General features: G+C 47.0%; 1 protein-coding gene across 2 annotated transcripts in view; it reads right to left on the bottom strand.

The window, feature by feature from the left end:
- The window catches only part of PEX14 (peroxisomal biogenesis factor 14), a 99,156-nt gene that overhangs the window by 71,651 nt on the left and 5,130 nt on the right, over window positions 1-22,375 (bottom strand). For both annotated transcript variants that reach the window (XM_053280764.1, XM_053280763.1), the window contains exon 2: window positions 17,152-17,199. In XM_053280764.1, coding sequence (XP_053136739.1) covers window positions 17,152-17,199 — 48 coding nt within the window. The remainder of the gene's footprint in view (window positions 1-17,151; window positions 17,200-22,375) is intronic.

Raw genomic sequence — 22,375 nt, 5'->3', positions numbered from 1 at the left:
AGTGGGGTGAAGTTGCCTGGGATCTGGGACACAGGGTCTTCTCGTCTTGTTTCCGCCCCTGAGCCTTCTCAACCCCCACAAGGTCATGACACAAACGGAGATGCTGGGAACTGAATACATATACAGGAAGCTGCCTGAGACAGAGTCAGACCGTGGGTCCACCCAGCTCAGGATTGTTGACACGGACTGGCAGCAGCTCTCCAAGGTTTCAGGCAGGAGTTTTCCCCAGCCCTACCTGGAGACGGAACCAGCCCTACCTGGAGACGGAACCCAGCCCTACCTGGAGACGGAAGGAGAGGCCCGGCCACTCAGATCCGTCCTGATCTGGGACCTTCTCCATGCAAAATGTGTGCTCCAGCACAGAGCTATGATTCATCTCACTTACTCGGGGTGATGGAAAGCCACACTGCACATGGACAGAGGTACAATCTGCATTACTCCTCCTCCACACTAAGCCCTGAGGACAGGGTGAATACACTCGCTCGCAACAGATGCCCTTGGCTTTCAACACAGAACAAGACTGAAGCTATACACAACACAGAAAGAAAGGAAGATTCCCACCCCGCCACCCGCACCAGCTCCACCACCAGTCTGAGCTTTACATCATCTAACATAGCTACATTGCATTTCTGGGTGGTTCCCCTGTTCCCGATTTCTTCCACGATCAAGCTTCTCTCACCTTTAATTACCAGCTGCCGTGTGCCAGGCTTTAATTAGCCAACCCTTCTGCATTTTTAATCCAAGGACACTTTAAAAAAAGAAAGTATTGTCAGTTTCCAAGGAACTATTACAGATGCTTAGTGCATGGGACTCATTGCCACATGATGTGATGGCGACCACTAGCTAAGGGGAAAAGAAGTCTCCCAAGTTCATGAAGTTCATGGAGGTTAAGGTCTATTAATGGCGATTAGCCAATTTAGCAAAATGAAACCCCCATGTTCATAAGCAGTATACCATGGGATACTGGGCAGCGGGGAAAGGCCCTACCATTCACGTGAGCTTCCAGAACTAGAACTAGATCTGAGCCAGCTATAGACCCAGAACCTGCGCCAACAGGTTTGCTTATCACACAGAATATTCTGGGCGAGTTTTGTCTCAGGTTACCAATACTTATCAAAACTAGAGATTCCACACAACGGGGAGAAATGGCATGGAATTCAGAACTTCGATCCATCTTCTGAGGACAATGGGTCTCACAACAGTGAAGGATAGCTTGGGAGAGACAAAGGGACAGATAAAAATGGTGAGCGCCTTGGGGTTTCTCTGGACAAGCGGTCACTTTCGCCGCCCGGCTCGCCCCCCTGAGAGTTTTCTCAAGGGGAAACCAGTCATCGATCTCGGGACGTGCAACTTCCAGAGCTGTTCCTTATCTCAGAGCAGCCTCTGCCGCCAATTCCTGCCTGCGCTTTAATGTTTAAATTATTAAATGCATTAATGTATTTACATTATTCAAGTCTTATGTGCATTTTTCTCGGATAATTTATGTATAAGAGTTTGAATGTCCATGACTGTTAATGTCTACAACCCTTCCTGTTCATTATTGATTCTGGAAAAGGGGGTGGGCGGGGGGGGGAGAGAAAGTCAGTGTTTTAATGCCTTATTTTTTTAATGTATTAAGAGTCTGAATAAGTGCATTCTCTTTTTTCTTTTGTAATTTCATAATTTAAGTAGTGCATTTATTAAACTGACAACAGTATGAATTGTGGTGGAGGCTGGCAGGGGTCCAGGCTGCCAAGGCAGTTCGACCGACCATCACGGTACTCTGCAAATCAAGCTGCGGCTGTGCTTCAGAAACGCTCCCTGGAACCGGCGAGACCGAGGAGTTCCTTCCAAGCCCGTTGACTTTGTTCCCAGGAGCTCCCCCCATCCAAAAAAACTCTCACCCCCCTTCTGTCCCGTTTGGATATCAGCTGGCTCCAAACATTCCAAGTTGCCTGTCCCTCCCCACTCCCCAAAAAACCAAAAAAACCCTGAAGAAAAAAACAGATTTGGGTTTCGGACTCAGAGATGCTGGTTTTCAATTCTACATGTGTATAAGCAGTCAGTCCCTGCAAGTGAATAATTCTTAGCCTGTACAGAGCCTTCCGGACATTTCGAGGGTTTTCGCATCTATCTATCTATCTATCTATCTATCTATCTATCTATCTATCATATTTTTATACCACCTGATATGTAAATCTCTAGGCGGTGCACAAATCCCGACGTTAAAATCACAGGTTAAAATACATAAAACAAAATAAAAACAATATAAAACAAATCATTACAATTCTAACAAAAAGCTTGCGAGAACAGGAAAGTCTCGAGGGTGTCCTAAAAACAAACAGAGAAGGAGATGCTCTTATTTCAGCCGGGAGCATGTTCCAAAGCCCTGGGGCAGCCCCAGAGAAAGCCTAGTCCAAAGGCACCACCAGACCAGCCGGTGGCAACCGTAACTGGACCTCTCCAGAAGATTGTAAAAGGCAGGCAGGTTCATGACAAAGGAGGCGCTCTCTTAAATAACCTGGTCCCAAGCCATTAAGGGCTTTATAGGTAATAACCAGCACTTTGTATTTCACCCAGAAACATATCGGCAGCCAGTGCAGTTCTTTCAAAACCGGAGTTATATGGTCCCTTCGAGTTGTCCCAGAGACCAGTCTGAGGTCCCAGGGTTGAAACTGGGACTTTCTGCGTGCCAAGAAGATGCTCTTCCATTGAGCTACGGCCCCTTCCCCCTAGAAGAATTTCGCGCTCACGTGCAGTCACCCATCCGAAGGCAGACTCTGCTGAGCAAAGGGGACAATTCATGCTTGCCACCATAAGACCAGCTCTGCTCCCCACTCATAGGAACATAGGAAGCTGCCTTCATTGGGCCATCTAGCTCAGTACTGTCTACACAGACTGGCAGCAGCTTCTCCAAGGCTGCAGGCAGGAGACTCTCTCAGCCCTATCTTGGAGATGCTGCCAGGGAGGGAACTGGGAACCTTCTGCATGCAAGCAGGCTGGTGCAACTCTTCCCAGAGCGGCCGCATCCCCCAAGGAGAAGATCTTACAGGGCTCACACATGTTGTCCCCAACCCAAATGCAAACCCAGGCAGATTCCGCTTAGCAAAGGGGACAATTCATGTTTACCACCACGAGATCAGCTCCCACTGCAAAAGCAAACTGGGAGACCTAAATCCGTTTGCAAAACATCCTGCCAAGAGAACCGTCTTGTTTGCAAAAGGTACGTTTTCAAAAACAAGTGTTTACGGGGTGGGGAGGGGCGGGGGTAGTACATATGAGAAGCCTCTCTCTTCCCCCTTCCTTCTGGGGCGAAAATAAAGTAGACCGACGCCGACACCCAGCGGCTTCTTCGCTCCACCTGTCTCCCTCTCCCCCGTGGGCGGGCACCCCTCCTGGGCACAAGAGCCCCTTGGAGAGCAGCCGAGCCGACTAGTGTGCCACGTGCCAGCGTGTGTGTGTGGGGGGGGGGTAATTGCAGGCGAGCGTGTGCGTGCGCATCTTACACAAGTGAGCGTCCGTATACAGCTTGTGCAATCTCCGAGCTTCCCCCGACTCCACGGCTGCCAGAGAGACAGCCTGAACGCAGACGCCCCTAAAATGATCAATGGTACAATCTCGTGAGGGCAAGAGGAAGAAGCACAAACTGGGGGGGAGAAGTTGCGGGCCGCTGTCAAAAAGCTGACTCTGCCATTTCTAAGGTTAAGTTTGTGTTTTCCTCCCTGGCTCGCCATCTTACTCATTACCATTCTTTAACTGTTACAATTTATATCAGCATATAATGTTAAATAATTACAGGGAGCGGGAGGCTCACTCTGGCGAGGATATAAACGCGCCGTGGGAATCTACAGATTTAAACAAATAACGCACTCGGCGGGGGGCGAGCGGATGAATTAGCATTAATACCCTGGCTGGGAGATCCCAGCGTTGCATTACTGTTTAAATACAGATCCTTTTCTGTAACCGTCGGCTAGGTGACAGCTTGCCAGCCGAACGGCCGGGCCGCGGGGCGGTTTATCCCGGCGGTCGATACAACCCCCCGGCTTGCGGGGGGTGGAAAGAACACCCTCCCTAAACACTCCACGGGACAAGCCAGCTCAAAAGTAAATAAACAAACAAAACTTCCATTTAACAGCCTCCTTAGCAGCCAGCTAGATTAAAACCTTCCCTTTTAAGGACTCTAGCAGAGCCAGCTAAATGGAGGAGTTGGCAACCACGGTGCCTAGTTCGCAAGAGGAAGAGGAGAACTCCCTCCCACAACGGACACTGAGCAACCTGCATCCTAGTTCTGCCCACCCTTGATCTTTAAGAGGGCCGGGGCATGCTACTCTCAGCTCGAGATGGGGGCAGCTTGTTGGTGTGTGCATTTTAGGGAACAGGTTTCTGTGTGCAAAGTGTCGTGGGTCTCGAACTGGGGGCCCTGACAGTGGGGCTGAGCTACCTAGCTCCCACCGAGTCATCTCCCAAGCCGAGGGAGCTTCAGCCTAATCTCTGGTGCACCATAGCGCCGCCACTATAGTGGCCAGAGCTGGTACTGCTCCTTTTCGCCCAGGTGACCTGAGGAGCCAATAGGAGCCTGGCTGGCTCGATATACCCCTCCTAACTGAGCAAAGGGGCACCTTCTAAAGTGGTGATTCTCTCAGCAGGGGGGAAGCAACTAGCCCTATCCAATTCCAGCACAACATCCCTCCAGTGGCTGCTGCTGGTGCCTTCCTTACGTTTCTTTTTAGACTGTGAGCCCTTTGGGGATAGGAAACCACCTTATGGATTAATTATTTATGTTTCTATGTAAACCGCTTTGGAAACTTCGGTTGGAAAGCGGTGTACCAATAGTAGGAGTTGTCTATAACAGTCAGCCAGACCCCAGATTCCTCCATATGAGCAAGGCCCCTCATCTGGAGCAAGAACACAGACTCGCTTTGTCCAGTCTTGCCTGGCCTCTGCTGGTCTCGTTTGGTATTCAGCCCTAGCCTCTAGGCCTTCTGACCCTCGTCTGCTGGATTGGGTGCTTGACCCAAGCCTGCGCTGGCTGTTTCTGCTGCCCTTTTCTGACCCTCATCTGCCTACTCCCCTATCTGCGGGCTGGCTTGAAGCACAGTCAACACTCTAGCTCTTCCCATATATTGCCATTTAATGTTTGACGATATCCTAGAAAGAAACTTCCATCCAGTTTCCAAGGAATCCTGTACTGACTTGCCTGCAGGTTAATTCTCTCTCGCCCCAGGCGAGGAGCTACTTACAAGCATGCCACTAAGGCTGTTTTGCAATTAAGTGTATCCCACTCCAGTCCAAACTACCGCCCTCCTTGACACATTTTAAGTCAAGGCTCTGTCACATTTTCATCTTTCTGTCATATTTTTCTGCGGGATTCTTATTTCCTGATACAAGCGGCTACAGCTTGGGTAAGCTGGTCCTGCTGCCATGATCTTACCCATTTCCCCCCAGGGAGGGACAGAGGAGGAAAGCGTAACGATGGAATGATAAAATGGCTACACAGATTCCCCCAGGGAGACAACCTCCGTGTGAGTGTTGAATGTCCACACAATTCCTCCAGATTTCTCAGTCAAGAGCAAACATTACCCACACATTCACTTGGTTGCGCAGTACGATAACATCTCCTATATGTCACAACACAGAAATTCTAACAAAAAGTACAGGTGCCACCTTCACCGCAGCTTACAAAAACAAGTTGTTACATCGGGGGGTGGACTGAAAAATGAGGAACACGCATTTCCCCGCAATTTGTTGGCCGAAAGCAAGTAATGTCGCCCGATAAGAACAAGAATCTTTTCATACCTTAAACAAATAAGGTATTCCATCAGAGTCTTCTCATTTTGGTAAATTTAATCGCCATGTTTTGTAATGTTCAATACCACAGGCTATGACTTTACTGTTGGCAATATCAACTGAAATACTTATAGTACCCAACTTTCTCAGTGGGGTTTGTGCATTACAGATGTTCTCCAAAAACTGTACTAAGAAAAAAGATGCACTCTTAATATTACAAGATTACATTAGTACTGGCAATGATGCAACTGGACACAAAACATATCTCCTCTATTTTTAAAACATATGTCTTAATGGTGCAAATCTAGGCAAGTCTCCTCAGGAGTAAGCCCCACTGAATTCAGTGAGGCTTACAACCTAGTAAGCATGTTTATGTTTGCAGCCCAAAACCTTTTCACAATTCAGTTGTTTTCCCATTTGCTTATCTCCAAATCAAGGGGAAGAAACATGCCATCTATTTTGTTTAGGGATGTTGACAAAAACCTATCTGTGTCCCTGCATTTTAGACTTTCAATTCTTCAGAGTTTGCAAAATGGGGGAGAAGGAAAACCTCCCTTTTCTCCACCAGGTGAGTAAACATGATGTTTCATGTGCATTTCTACCAATTTCCCTCAGGCCTATAACAATAAAGCCATCCTTCAAGAATTGTTTGAAAGGTGAGGCATCAATGCTAAACATGAAAAGTAAATATATATATGGGCGGTGGCTTCTGAGCAACTGATTGCAGAAATATTTTGGAGGAACACTTACCCTAGCAAGATCCTATTCACCTCTTTCTTGTGTCTATACACATGAAATATATGTATAAGTATGTATGTATCATGGAGCTTACAATATGAATACAACAAATATTTATATACCACTTTTCAACAAAAAGTTCCCAAGCGGTTTCCATAGATATAAATAGATAACTAAAATTGCTCCCTGTCCCCAAAGGGCTCACAATCTAAAAAAGAGAATTAAGAGAGACACCAGCAACAGCCACCGGAGGGATGCTGTGCTGGGGATGGAGAGGGCCAGTTGCTCTCTCCCTGCTAAATAAAGACAATCACTTTGAAAAGGTGCCTCTTTGCTCAATTAGCAGGGGATACACACACATGCCTGCACCCCAGCAACCTTTACCTACAGAGAAATGCCACTTCAAACGACACATTTTCTTTTAAAGGTTTTCTGAATGATTTCCAAGGCATGCTACGCAAAATTCCAAGAAGCTCTCTAGCCATATTTCACTAACCCCTCCCCAAAATGACAGCTACAAGAAAGACTTCAACAGTACACAAGAGCAGCTCATTTGGTTTGCAACGTTTGTCAGAAAGACAGACAATCCCGAAACAGACCCAAATCCATCCCCCTTGCCGGGATGTATCTCCCTAATTGACAGTTCTGGAGGAGAATGGAAGACAGAGGCGGTGTGAGAGGCGGTGGGATGGCGAGAAGAGAAAACCCGACTTTACTGGTCCCAGTGTCACTGCAAATAAAGACCACGTCAAGATTTAAACCATAATAATGGAAGGGCTATAAAAGGTCTCGGCCATAATGTTTCCTCTGCTATCCCCTTTCATAAAACGCTCTCTTTATGTTGTGTGCTTTGCAATAATACATGTAATGTTTTCGCGAGCGAAGCCTCCGCTGGGGAAAGCTCGCGTGGCACAGAGCAGCACAGACTCCTGTGCTGGAAAGCAGAAGGGCTCCTTCCCCGTTTCTTCGGCCTCTGCCACACTCTACCCTTTCCTTCTCCCCACAGAATCACACGGGCCATGCAGAGCAAAATCTGCTCTTGCCCCCAAGACGATCTGTTTATAACACACGGGATATAATGACGGACCGTTATCTGCTTCAACGTCCCGCAGGCTTCCGCTAACCTCCGAGGATGGCATCTCTGCACAAGGGATTGGCCATTCCCTTCTCGAAGCAGCATCACGCTTGCCCCAAGAAAAACCGCCAGTCTAGACTATGGCTAAGTCATTGGTTAGCTACTGTTTTTTAATGGGCCAGGCCTAGCAACACCACCTGTGCCCAGAAAAGCCAATGCAAGGGCAAGAGCTCCTGAACCCCGTCTTCTCCAGTTGTTGAACAGAGACAGAAATCAGGTACAAGCTCCTCTAGCTATTCTACAGGAATGTTCCACACGGCCTGCCTTTATTTTCACAAATGGAGCCTAGATGGGCAGAGCATCACTTAATACATGCAACCATGAATCACAGAGCACACGAGCGTTACGTCTACACAGGGCCCAACGATCGCAATCTTGCCAAGTGAGGGCTGGAGAGTCCAGCTGCCGAGAAAGCAGCGGAGAGAAAGTAAAAGCATAAAAGGAACTCTTCCAAAGTGTGGGCTAAAATAGCTCCGAACTAAATTAGAAGCCCGTTTAGGAAGCCAGTTGCCTGGGACAAAACTGTGGGGGGCTGCTGCCCTCCACAGGTGAGGCTGTGCATAGCAGGGCAGATCTGGAGGCCTGCTGTTAGGCAGAGAGCTCATGGAAACGAAAAATCCCAGCAGGTTGGGGGACTTTGCGGAGGCTCAATAAGTCATAATGCTTGCATATAACAAAAGGATTCCCGACAACTGACGGGAAACTCAGGATTGTAGATTTGCCGGCCAGCATCAAAACAGGGCCTCTCTCTAGATTAACCAGATCCCGTCACACTCCAGCATGACCAAGGATCAATATCCAGGAAGGGGCTATACAGAGGAAGAGGTGAGGCTATGTGGATAGGTACCAGCTTGGATTCTCCACCTCTGGGGTCATCGGGGCAGGTAGTCGCTTACCAGCCACCCCAGTGGCTTTCTCAGAGCACACCTCTTCATTTACTATCATATCAGTGCATGGCTGTCATCTGTGCTGAAGGTGAGGAAGTCAAATGCACGGGCCTTCTCCGCTCCTGCCCCAGAGCTTTGGAATGCGCTCCCTGCTGAAATCAGAGCCTCCCCATCTCTGACAACTTTTTAAAAGTCTTGAAAGACGCACCTGTTCACCCAGGCTTTTAATCAGATAGTTTTAACCGTTGTATCGTCGTTTTAAAATGCTGTTTTAAAAAATTTAAATGGTTGTAATGTTTTTGTTTTAACTTTTACTATATCACTTATTTTGTTTTAACTACTGTTTTAAGTTTTCTTGGTGGTCATTTATTTTTCACTAATGTCTAAGCTGTTTGTTTGTTTGTTTGTTTGTTGTAAACTGCCCAGAGACACGAGTTTTGGGCGGTATAGAAGTTTGTTAAATAAATAAATAAATAAATAAAACAGATGCTAAACCTGGGGATGCAAATCTGGCATGTTGTGCCAAAGCCCCAATAACTGCTGGCACCTTCCATTTTTCAAAGTGAGAGAGCAGCTGTGGCTCTGTGAGTTGGGGGTGGCATATCATCATGCCAAATAAACAAACCCTTTTGCACAAGGCAGGGGACAACCGATCTAAACCTGCACAACACCCTCTTTCGTTCAGTCTCAAAACTGGCACAAGCTGCAGACTTGGGAGCTGGCAACCCCGTCTGGCCCTTTTCTCTGTCCATGACTTTTCCTTTGGCTGCATATCCACCGCCAGGGCCCTCTGCATGACAGAAGTGCTGCCGAGAGCATCAATTCCCCACCCATCTATTCTACTTATTTAGCATATTCATATACCGCCCCAAACCCGCGTCGCTGGGCGGTTTACAATAAAATAACATTGATTAAAACATTAAAACAATACCATATTCTATAAATCTAATTAAAAGCCTGGATAAATAAATGTGTCTTCACGGCCCTTTTAAAAACTGCAAGAGATGGGGAGGCTCTTATTTCTGCAAGGAGGGCCTTCCAAAGCCTCAGCGCGGCAGCAGAGAAGCCCCGTCCCTGAGCAGCCACCCGATAAGCTGGTGGCAACTGCATGCGGGCCTCCCCAGACAATCTCCATAGGTGGCGGGGCTCATAATACAGACGGTATTCCCTTAACTCTAATCAGCTGCTTGCACTGGCTGCAAATGTTCACTTGGAATGAACGTGAAAGCTAGATCCCCCAAGTCTGTCGAGCACTGAGATGTTTGTACATACCAGCAGCTCCAATCTCAAATCCCCAGACATTGCTGGACTACAACTCCCATCATCCCTAGCTACCATGGCCTGTAGCTGGGGATGGTTGGAGCTATAGCCTGACAATATCTGGGGACTCAAGGCCAAGAACCCTGGTGTATACCTTTAGGGCAGGGCTGCTCAACTTTGGCCCGCCGCCGGTAGATGTTGGCCTACAACTCACATAATTGTGGAATGCGCTCCCTACTGAAATACGATCCTCCCCATCTCTGACCATTTTGTAAAAGTATTTGAAAACCCACCTCTTCACCCAAGCTTTTTCAGTTTTTTAAATGTTTAGGGTTTCAGTCTGTGTTTGATTTCAAATTATCTAAATTGTTATACGTTTTTGTGTACGTTTTTAACTTGTTTTCATGTTATTGTTAAACGCCCAGAGATAAAAGTTTGGGGCAGTGTACAAAGCTGATAAATACATGAATGAATGAATGAATGAATGAATGAAAGAAATAATCCCTGGCTATTGGCCACTGTGGCCGGGGACTGCGGGAGTTGTAGTCCAAAAACAGCTGGGGGGGGGGGTCCAAAGTTGAGCAGGTTTACTATAGGGACTGAGTTTACCTTTTCAGACAGTAGGCACCCTCACATGTCCATGAACCAGGCAGGCGTCGTCCTCAGCTTCAGCACCTGTGCGCATCCCCGGTTTTCAGCCGTGTGTGAATAAAAAACAAGGTAAGAAGCGGGGAGCTTGATCGTGAGCTAGGCCTCAGGTGGGCAGGGCAGTTTCCCCTGCTACCTCGATCATAAGCAAGGGATGGAATCGAGGTTGGGCGTGCCCACTCTAGCCAGCCGGGGCTCAGCAGACGATCACGCCTCCCACCTTGCTTTTCACTCGCACACTGCCAAAAACCAGAAGCGTGCACAGCTCTCAATGCCAGGTAGGACATTGGTTGTGTGGACAAACCTAGTGCTTACCCACCCACCCCTTACCTGCTTGCCTGAGGATTCATCTCTCTGTCCAGAACTGGTTTTGCCTCAAGGATGCCACGAACTGACTGTGGCGAGTTCAAACACGGGACTGGTCCCGACAGAGACACTGCCATGGCCAGCCTGCCTGCGACCACTCCTTCCAGTTACAGCCCAGAGGCTTGGAAGACCTCAGAGACCCACAGAACCTCTGCCAGGTGGGACGCGGGAGCAAATTACATTCAATTAAAACGTCTTGTCGGGATGGCAGAGAATTTCAAGGAAATGCTCCTATTGATCTCAACGTGGTGACTTAAGCAGAGCTGACAGTTCCCCTTTAAACATGCTCTCTCAGTAAGTACATTTGCATCCGTGGACAGGGCGTGCGGACATATTTGTCCAGATCAACACATTAAAAGGAATCGACATATTAAAAGAATGCATTTTGCACGGACCGCAAAGGGGTGGGGGGATGAAAAAGGCACTCAATGAACACAGAGTCAGCAGTAAATAGACAAAAACAAGCCGAGAGAGAGAGATTCGACCCAGAACTCACCAGGAGGTCAAGCATAGGAGAAAACGGTTTGACAAATTAATGCATTCTCCCGGCAGGGAGAGACCATCCAAAAGCAGAGAAACTACCTTCTGTCTCAGGGAAACCTTCCAATGCACAGGGCCTTTTCTGTGGTAGCCCCAAGATGAAGAAACCCCCTCGCCAAGGAAGCCCATCCGCCAGCTCCCCTCCTTCAAGGAAACAGGTTGAACCAGGGGTTCCCAACTTTGGGCTCCCAACACTGTTCCCTGTAACAAGGATTTCCAGTTGTTGTGGACTACAACTCCCACCACCCCCAGCCAAAGGCCCTTGCAGCTAGGGATGGTGGGAGTTGTAGTTCAGCAACATCAGGGAACCCTTGTTACAGGGAACGACTCCCATCATCTTTGGCCATTGTGGACCGACAACATCCCTAACCCAAGGAAGGAACCCCTGGGTTGAACCCACTCCAGAAAGCTTTGAAGGGTGGTGAGAGCTATTTTCTCCTACTGTAGTTTTAAAGTCTTACAGTCTTCCTGCTTTTGAGATTTTATTGGTGGACTTTGGATTGGATTTAGTTGATTACATCTCTGTATTCTTACGATGCGATTTTTCACTGCTTTGCGTACCTTTTAAAAAGGAGGCTGGGCAGGGTACCAAGGTTCAAACATACAAGGCTGTCTTAGACAGAAACCTCTCCCCCACAAAAGAACAAAAACCGGGCTTTGCAATCTACACAAATGTCATCCGGGTTCTCTCTGAACAGTCCACAGAGGCAGCCCGAGTCGAGCAATTCTCTAAAAGAATATCTATCCGGGGGGGATTCCCAGACAGCCGGAGTCAGTCGGCAACTCGCCTGGTGCCCCTAGCGAAACATTAGTCAGGATAATTTAGTGCAGTCAGTCCTAAAGGGAAAGCGAGAGAGACGTGATCAGCTCAATGACCTCTTGTGAAGGCCGTAACCCTAACAGGGTTATAACGCTGCAAGTTGGTCTGGGCAGTTCCCGTGGGTTTTGAAAGCCTCACCGCACCCTTCAGTGTGTTTGCTGTTTCTCTCAGGACAGGCTAAGATGTTGTGAGAAAACACAGAGCTCCTAACAAAAGAATCCCGGATCAGGTCCATCAGGTCCCGGATCAGCAACCACTGCCTGATGCTGCTGCTCGCCAGCAACTGGGATTCAGAGATAGACTGCTCCTGAAGATGGAGGCTGCATTTAGACATCACAGCCCACCATCCCTGAGAGACCACCGCTCTAGCAAATTCCACAAGGTTAATTATGCAGGGTGTGGTGGAGCACTTTCTTTTGCCCGTTCTAAAGCTGCTGCCGGGCAGCGTCCATGGACTACCCAGAGAGGGAGGAAACCTTCTCTATCCATGCATACCTCCACTGACAACATGCTGCTGCTTCTTTTTTGTACAACTTCCATCATGAAACCTACTCCTAGCTGTATTTTATTTTACCAAATTATTTTACCAAATGCTATCATAAACCACATACTCCCAGTTGTATTTTATTTTACAATTCATAGCTTATCTATTTTCCAGTTTATAGCACAGAAAGTTTTGTTTTCCCCAAACTACATTTGAGTCTTTCCTTTCAGGGATGCTCCAACCCCTGAGTCATTTTTAGCTGCCCCTTTCAGTATCCTGCGCACCTCCTCGATCATCCAAGAGGACTGGCAACCTTGAAAGTCTGGCAATAAGAGAAATCGCACTGATATATCCTCAATTGGCTTATTTTCTACAGGTGGCAGAACACAACCCCTTTTGCTGCGGAATTTGCACAGACTAAGTGCAGATTTTCTTTTTCTTTTTAATGCAAAGTACACACACAGGGCCTTGTATATAAATAGGACAGCAGAAACACTCTTGCTTTAAATTCTGAGAGAAGAGGGTTTTCTCTCTAGTAATCAGGGTTTTTTCTCTTCTACACAGCCCAACTTTTTGGTTTCTATGTCCAGCTAAAACAAAGGATCCAGAGAAAGGGAGATTATTCAGATTCGACAAGCCTTCGAAGGAGCAATGAGAAGCAAACAAAAGCCGGATCGGGCAGGGGAGGCAACGGGAAGAAGGGAAGAGGGAAAGCGCAGCGCTTAAGTGTCCCTGAGCATCAGGACTCAAGGAGAGGCTGATCCCCCGCCAGTAATGACAAGCGTGGCTGTGAACGGCACCGAAGCGAGATGCTGACACTCAGCGAACCCCAAGGTTACACTCCCCATCGCAGAGCGACGCGGCAAATTTTAATGGGCCAAAACCGACAGCAGGGAAATGAGAGGCTAGAATTAAAAATAATAATAATAATAATAATCACGGGAGATTACGGCTCTCACCTCCCGCCGCCTCAGTCCATTTGCCACACCGCTGCGGACAGAGGCGCCTCTGGCTTGAGCAAAGATTATTCAGAACGCGGAGGTGACTCCAAGGGGAGAAGCCGTGAGTTATGGCCACTGTTTGGGATTTTTTTTTTTTTTTTTTTTGCTAGTTTAATATACTGCCATGATTAAGTTTCTAGTTCTCATGGACATTGACACACACTCAGAAAGGTGGATACGGTGTCTGCTAAAGACTGGAAACGTAAGGACAGAAAAACAGAAGGAGACCCCTGCCGGATCAGCCCAGAGATCGATTAATTCCTACATTTCGTTGCCCACAGCGGCCAGCAGTGGCTTCTAGAAACCCCACAAGCAAGGCATGAGGGCCATAGTGCTGGTATTCGCCTGTAGCACCTAACCTTGCAGTAAAGTAAAGTAAAGTTGTGCTGTTGAGTCAGTTTCGACTCCAGGCGACCACAGAGCCCTGTGGTTGTTTTTTGGTAGAATACAGGAGGGGTTGACCATTGCCATCTCCTGTGCAGTATGAGATGATGCCTTTCAGCATCTTCCTAGATCACTGCTGCCCGATATAGGTGTTTCCCATAGTCAGCGGGGATTCGAACCAGCAACCTCTGGCTTGATAATCAAGTCCTTTCCCTGCTGCGCCATTAGGTGGCTAACCTTGCGGTAGCAAGCATGAATTCTCTCCTTTGCCAAGCAGGGTCTACCCTGTATGTAAGCGCTGAATAGGAACAGTTGCTCTCCCCCTGCTAAATAAAAGAATCACCACTTTAAAGGGTGTCTCTTTGCTCAGTTAGCAGGGGTATGCTAACCGGTTCTCTGCTGCTCCCTATCAGCCTCTTATATGCAATACGGGGGTAATATCGCCACCCTACCTTGCAGGAATGTTGTTAAGGATTAATCAATCATGTATATGACACGTTTGGAATGCCGGAAGCCTAAATAAATCCTAAGCACTGACGTTCACACTGTGGGTCTGGGCAGTAAACTTCTAAAGACAAGGGAGTCAGGTCGGTCATACGTGGGGAGCAAATGCCTGATTTATAAAGGTTCCTACGGATGCTCAGTTGCAAACAGTGATGACACCTAAGCAGAAATGAAGAGGGTATGAGAGAGTAAGCAAGAAAAACTAATTAAAAAGGAAGCAGAAAGGGGGCTGGTCACTTCCCAAACACCCCCAGTGTGCAAGAAGGTTCACCATCACGAGATCAGATTACATTTTGGGGACAGAGGTTTTGCTTTGTGGGGGTTTTCTTTCATTTTTGTGGGTTTTAAAAAAAATGTTTTCCTTTTCCCAATGAATTATTTTTTATTTTATATCCATGTCTATATATAGATATATAGCTGCTATGCGTTTCTCTTTCCTCCGAGCAATTATGCAGCAGTATATAAAGAGCAGGGGAGATGATGTTAATTAAACAGAAGGTAATTTCTGTCAGCCCGCCGCGGGGTGGGGGCAAGGAGGGAGGGGGGAGAAGAGGGAACCGGTGCCGGGAAAACACTCTCATGAAAAACCGCAGGTATGCGTGTCAGCAAGAAACAATGTAGTCCAGGGGTTTTCGTTAAGCCCAAGATCACAGGCTGGAGGCGTACAGTATGACCTGTCTGTCCAGTGAGGCTAAGGAGTCTAGATGAGAGACCTGCTTGGGATCTCTCTAACTGCAAAATGGTAGCTCAGAAGCCAGAAACAACTACATATCACACCCCACCAGCGTTCCCTCTAACTAGGATTCCCAGAGGTTGTCGACTACAACTCCCATAATCCCACTGCAGCTGGGGATGCTGGGAGTTGTAGTGAACAACATCTGGAAATCCCTGTTAGAGGGAACACTGCAGCCCACACACATTTGCACAAGTCCAAGTCTGTACCTGAGTTACCTTTCGGGGATTCCAACAGGGAATTCTAAAAGCGGCCAGCAGAATGGCAGAAAGCCTTGGTCACTGGTCTACACAGCAGCTTACATAGTTACAGAGGCAATGCAGATAGGTCCCTGCTCCCAAGGAGCTTACAGATCTGCATGTGAGGTACAGATCAAGGATTCCGACCGGAAACTATAAAACTGGCCAGGAAAGAGGCATAAAGAGCTGGTCACTGGCCTACGTCGCAGCTTGCATAGTTGTAAGCTGGCAATGTAGCTTACACAGAGGCAATGCAGATAGGTCTCTGCTCCTAAGGAGCTTACAGATCTGCATTTGAAGTAAAGATCAAGGATTCTAACAGGAAACTAACAGAGAACTGGCCCGCAGTGCAGTACAGAGACCTGGTCACTGGTCTTCACGGCGCCTTTTATTGCTACACAGTCAACACAGATAGGCCCTGCTCTCAAGGAGCTTACAATCCAGAAGTCCTACTTGGTTACAGTGGCAATGGAGGTTAGGAGCATAAGCCCAGGACCACACAGAAAAGGTGAGATTTAAAAGGTTAGGAGTTGCAGGTCGACTGATCTGCCCCTGCAGTGTAAGGAACTGCTATGCTTGGATGCATTCCTTGCTCACACAGGACAACCTTGTGGCCCAAAGGTCCCTGTGTCAAACACTTCCCAGAATCCTTTGCACTGCGAACACAGAAACATAGGAAGCTGCCATATACAGAGTCAGACTTGGTCCATCTAGCTCAGGATTGTCTACCCAGACTGGCAGCCGTTTCTCCAGGGCTACAGGAAGGAGTCTCTCTCAGCCCTACCTTGGAGATGCTGCCAGGGAGGGAACTTGGAACCTTCTGCATGCAAGCAGGCAGATGCTCTTCTCAGAGCGGCCCCATATAACTTACAGTGCTCACACGTCTCCCATCCAAATGCAAACCAGGGCAGACCCTGCTTAACAAAGGGGGACCATCCATGCTTGCTACCACAAGACCAGCTCTCCCCACTCTCTCTCTCAGGGGTCACATGGAGACATATCACTGTGGGCAAAGTTTCCTCAAGGTAGCAAGACTGAAATGCACTAAAGTGGAGCTATACCATACACCTTTGAAAGGAAATCAATAGCTTATTCAGGTAACAGGAATCTCGTTTCCGATATCCAGTTCTAGGTTAGGAGATTTAAGGTCCCCTTTGCGAGGAATGAGGAGGCCAGCTTAGACCGGGCAGAGGGTTTCTAGATGGGGCTGGCTGGCAGTCTCTGCTCCCTTTAAAGTCCCATTAAAAAGGGATTTTCACCAACGTGATGAGATTCCTCAGTTTTACAGGCATCGATCAAGCCACACATCTCAAAATGAGAAGCTTTATGGGCAGGGTAGCCTTTCAAGGGACGCAGGGAGGTCTGGGGATGACCCTCATTTCACCCCTATAGAGACAGGGGAAAGGGGGGTGGCAGAAAGTCACAGTTCAGAGGTCATTCACAGAGCACCGCACAGCAGAGTTTAGGCTCTTCTGCCCTAATAGTTGCTCCGGCGAAGGAGCTATCAAAGTGACGCAGCTCAAGAGCGCAAGCAAAGCACTCCAAAAAGTCAAGATGTTCAAAAGGAAAGGTGGTTTCTTCGTTCGTTTGTTTTTAAACTCTCCCCTGCCCACCCCACCTTCCCTGCCACCCCATGACAGACTCACCAAAGCTTCACGGGACGCCCCATTCTCAGTTCCAGGAGAGGAGCCAGTCTGCAGAGAGAAAGAGCAAGGTTAGAGCGCCACCTGATGGCCACATTGAAGCAAGCCTGGCTGCTGAAGCCGCACCTGGTAGAAACACAGGGAGCTGCCTTCTACTGAGTCAGACCCGTGGTCCATCTCACTCAGTATCGTTTACACTGACTGGCAACAGCTCTCCAAGAGTTCAGGCAGGAATCTCTCCCAGCCCCACCTGCAGAAGCTGCCAGAGAGTGAACCTGGGACCTTCTGCATACAAGCAGATGCTCTTCCACTGAGCTATGGCCGTATCTTACATTGCTCACACTTCTAACCTCCCATTCAAATGCAAACTAGGGTGAACCCTGCTTAGCAAAGGGGACAATTCATCCTTGCTACCTCAAAACTAGCTCTCTTCCCCAAGGAGGTACAAGGAGGGAAAACAGGCATGTACAGCCCCATTGCAGATGCATGGCTGCTCAGTAATGGTTAGGCTAGATCAAGAACGTTCCAGGTGCTTATGTATTCCTGCCCTCACCCACAAGCATCCCCTCTTCAATCTTGGGGCTGCCTCTCTACAGAGCCACCAGCGATTTCATTTCATACTGGAAATCATCATTAGTTCAAAACCACAGTTTGCAACCCTACGGTTCCAAGCCACGGTTTGACACGAGGGCTGGTGCTGAAGCAATGCTAACCAGAGTTCGCTCTGAGTTTGGAGGAGTCAAAGGAATACCCATGAAAGATTGGGAGAAACCATGAGCCCAGGCAGCGGGGAAGAAGAGGGCGGGTGTTGGCGAGGCAACCCTGATTGCCTAACCATGGTCAAGCAATTAATTAGGAAGTGTTGCAGACAAACAGTTTCGTTTAGAAATAAGAAAGGATTAAGCAGGAACATGACTGGCATCCGTAATATGTTGAATAAGGTGGAGAGCGAGAGAGAGAGCGCAGACGATGTTTTTTTCTTTCATTCAGTACAGGAACTGATGGTCTCCCAGTGAAATCATATGATGATGTAACTGATTGCAGAAGCTGCCACAAACTGAGTTAGAGCATTAGTCCTTCTCTAGTCTTACTTATTGTGCACTCCAAATGGCAATATCTCCACAGGTGGTATTTACCAGCTCCTGCCTGAGATCTCAGGTTGAACCTTCTGCAAGGAAAGCTGCAGCCCCCCTCCTGCATTTATTTATTTTTATTTTTTATTTATTATTATTAAAATATTTAATCACCAGACACCATTACAATACATTTATAAATACTATCATCAAAAAAGAAAAGAAAGAAGAGGCCCAAGCCTCTGACTAAAAAACATTAAACATGTAACACTCTACAACGTCATTCTTAAACAAATATATCTTTCCAAACTTGAATGAAATGGGTTATCCCCTCTTTACCATAATTTGCATTGATCAGAACTTATAATAGATCCTGCCAAATCATAATAAAAGCTTGGGATGGAATTACGCCTTTTAGAATCTTTAAAGAATAAGTCTTTCGGCTGTTGTAATATACCAGAGCTTGTAGCACCAGTTTGTTTGTTTGATTGTTTGTTTGTTTGTTTATTTATTTGGGTTAGGGTGATCTAGGGGTCACTCTCTCTCTTTCACCATCTCTATAAAAAACAATCTCCAGAAATTCCCAACTCTTGGACAAGTCCACCATAGATGATAGTAGGTCCCCTTCTCCTTACAATCATTGCTCCAGCATTTAGCATATATGTTCTTTGCAATATGTGTGACTCTCCTGCATTATTATTACCGAGAAGCAGAAATGCAGAAAAGAACAAATTAACAGAGGGCACTGCCCACTGTGCTCCCGGCTTGAGGTAAGGTAATTTCGTTGGGGTGGAAGAAATCAGACCCTAGCTCATAGTGCGTGCAACCTGGCTTTGCTCTGTCTGCATAATAATAACTGAAGGTGATAACCAAATCAACCAAAGTCACTGTTACACCATGCTCCTGGCTTGAGGAAAGTCAGTTCCATCGGCATGGGAGGAACTGAACCCCAGCTCACAGTGCATGGAAACATCTCTAGTTGACTTTGGGCAAGATGTTCTGACCTCCCTGGTTTTCCTGGCACCTGAAATTGGGAAGAAAAGAAGCCAAGGCAAGAACTGAATGCACAATCACCTTGAGAAGTTGTGTGCATGACCACCAATTCAACCTGCTGTAAATTCTGCTAAAACAAGCAATACCAGTAAAAACACTTTTTGACACTGGTGTGATTTATGCCCACACTAAGAGGCTGTTCTAATAAACGATGGCAGATTATAAATCAATGTGTGTTAAGTTAGCGCAAAAATTGCAGGCTGAGAAAATAGGCACCTTAAAACAAATTACAGTTCAGACTTATCTCCTGAAAGACTGGAATTATTTCCTTCATAGGAAGATAAGTCAAAACTCAAAGCAAATGTAGATACACACTATGGCCACAATCTAAATACAGAATTGAGCATGCATAAGCACATTTAAATCTATAGAATTAACCATGTTTAACTGTGTTGGGGCGTTATCCACATTGGCTGTTCCACATCCCACAATATTCCAGGAATGGTGCCACCAAAAAGAAAAGCTATTCTGATATCTGCTGCTCTACAATGCCACCACTGCAAGTGGCCAAAGGGTGGTACTGCACATCATTCTGGACAGTGGCTCCAGCTAAAATCTCCACTTCTGGGTTTCATTGCAGAGAAGTCAAGACCTCATGGTGTGCCTGCCTTTTGGAATCTGCTGCAAAGCTAACCATCAACAGGACTTCCAAGAGAACAGACAAACCGAGCTCTGGACAATACAACCTTTGCTATAGAACCTGACTGATTGCAAGGGGCTGGATAGTTTTTGATGCCAGATCAATGCTGGGAGAAACAAGCACTCCCTCTGTGCCCCGAGGAAGCAGAAAATGCCTATTTCAGTCCTAGAAATTGCCCATTCCAATGGCTTCGACCTTGAATGATAGCCAGGACTTACCCAAGGAAGAAGAGCTGAGCAAATCCCTGGATCCCAGGATTGGAGACTTGTCCCAAATCCCAGGATTGGAGACTTGATCTTGAGGTAACAAGCATGAATTGTCCCCTTTACTACGTAGGGTTCACCTTGCATTTGGATGGGAGACTAGATGCGAGCCCGCCGCAAGATATTCCCCTTAGGGAATGGGACCATAGTTCAGTGGAAGAGCATCTGCATGCTTGCATGCAGAAAGTCCCAGGTTCACTTCCTAGCAGCATCTCCAGATAGAGCTGGGAGAGAATCCTGCTTCAAACCTTGGAGAAGGCACTGCCAGTCTGGGTAGGCACTACTGAGCTGAATGGACCAATAGTCTGACTCAGTATAAGGCAGCTCCCTATTTTCCTAGTAAATATACACATATTTGGCTATGTTGAATGTTGTATTGATCGTGCCCCAACCTGGCCTCCCTTTATTTCTTATCTCCTGTCTGTAGCCATGAGATCTAGAAGCACAGCTTGCTTTTTTAAAATTTGAAAGTTAGGATTGTCAAGAGGCCAAGATTTTCAGCAGATTCTGTGCTACAAAGGGCCCCTGCACCAGCAGCATGTATTGTTTTAGGACCCTTCCCTTAGAGACCCTTCGGCAGGCATCCATCTCTTTCCTGGAGCTCTTTGTCTTAACTTGAACTGATTGATGTGGTTCAATATCCTACATGATAACCCAATGAAGTTCTAATTGGGTGAATCATTCAGGCCGGGTCTCCGGAGAGCCTGGACGTTTTTATATCTGCACATTTATGTAAAATTCAATAACGCTTTTGAAAAAAAGGGAGGAAAATGTGCTTTCAGAAGGGGAAGGGGGAAAGATAACTGTGAAGAAGCCAGGGCCTCCTGAATGAGATGCTGTCCAGGGGAAAGTCTGAAATATTCTTACAAAAAATATTTATATGCCTCATTTCAACAAAAGCGATCTAAGTTTCTGTGTAAACTGAAAAGTTCTTTTCAGAGGGCCCAAGTTCTTTTCAGTTTACACAGAAAAAGGATTAAGTGCATAATTAATCTATGGAATCATCTGCTATGGGATGTGGCAGATGATGGAAGTTGCAGGTCAACATCTGCAGAAGGGCCCAAGTTCCAAAGGCATCTGACTGGCCACCATGTGAGGAGCAGGATGCTGGACTACATGGACCCATAATCTCACCCAGTGATTGTCTTTGGTTCTTCTTAATAGCCATGATGGTTAGGAAGAGAACTTCCATGTTCTGAGGCAGTGTACCTCAGAGTCCCAGCAAATGCTGGGGAAGGACAGCTGAGAGGGGCCATTTTGATTTCTCTCTCTCTCTCTCTCTCTCTCTCTCTCTCTCGCCCTTTGTCCTAAGACACCAGGACAGTTAACACAAAAATAAAACCAATTTTTTTAAAAAGGGGAAAAACCAGCTAAAAGTATATAAAGAGAAAAGAACAGGTTACTGGCCAACAGCCTGGATAAAAAGGCAGTCTTCACCTTCCTCCTGTTGCCTTCCTGCCCTGCTTGCAGGCTGCCCTGCAAGCAAACAGGGAAGAGGGAGGAGAGCTGGCCTTGTGGTAGCAAACATGAATTGTCCCCTTTAGCAAGATCCACCTTTGTTTGGATGGGTGACTGCATGTGAGCACTTGAAGATATTCCCTTTAGGAGGCAGAGCAGTAGCATGTAGAAAGTAGCAGGTTCACTCCCTGGCAGCACCTCCAGGTAGGGCTGAGAAAGACCCCTGCCTGAAACTTTGGAGAGCTGCTGCAAGTCAGTGCAGACAAGGACCACGGGTCTGACTCAGTAGACAGTTTCCTATGTTCTTCCCCACTAGTTGCTAGCTCTCCTCTGTCATTGCTCCTCAGCAACAGGTATTCGGGAGCTATCCATGGAGGTTCTAATCGCCACATGATCTTTTATTTCATTGTATCGGTTTTATATCCTGTGCTGGTCTTTGACCATAATAAAGATGATTGATTGACTGATTGACAATAATAAAATCTAATCGACATTAATAAAATCTAATCAACAGTGTCTTATCCCATAAGGCATTCTCTTTCCCTGATCTTTTAGCTAGCTGCTACTGGTTTTCAACTTGCTTCATGAGGTCTTTATGTTCTGTTGCATTTTAGTGCATTGTGGTTTATTCTTATTTTACGGTTTTATGGCTGAACAACGCCCTGGGAGGATTTTCTGAGGGGTAGCTTAGACATTGCGCAAATTAAGCAGACAGAGAAGAGTTTTTTGGAAATCCCCTA

Source organism: Hemicordylus capensis, chromosome 16 (genome assembly GCF_027244095.1).
Source record: "Hemicordylus capensis ecotype Gifberg chromosome 16, rHemCap1.1.pri, whole genome shotgun sequence".
In the NCBI taxonomy this organism is placed as follows: domain Eukaryota; kingdom Metazoa; phylum Chordata; class Lepidosauria; order Squamata; family Cordylidae; genus Hemicordylus; species Hemicordylus capensis.
The sequence above is the reverse complement of the archived record's forward strand: the minus strand, read 5'-3'. Positions and strand labels throughout refer to the sequence as shown.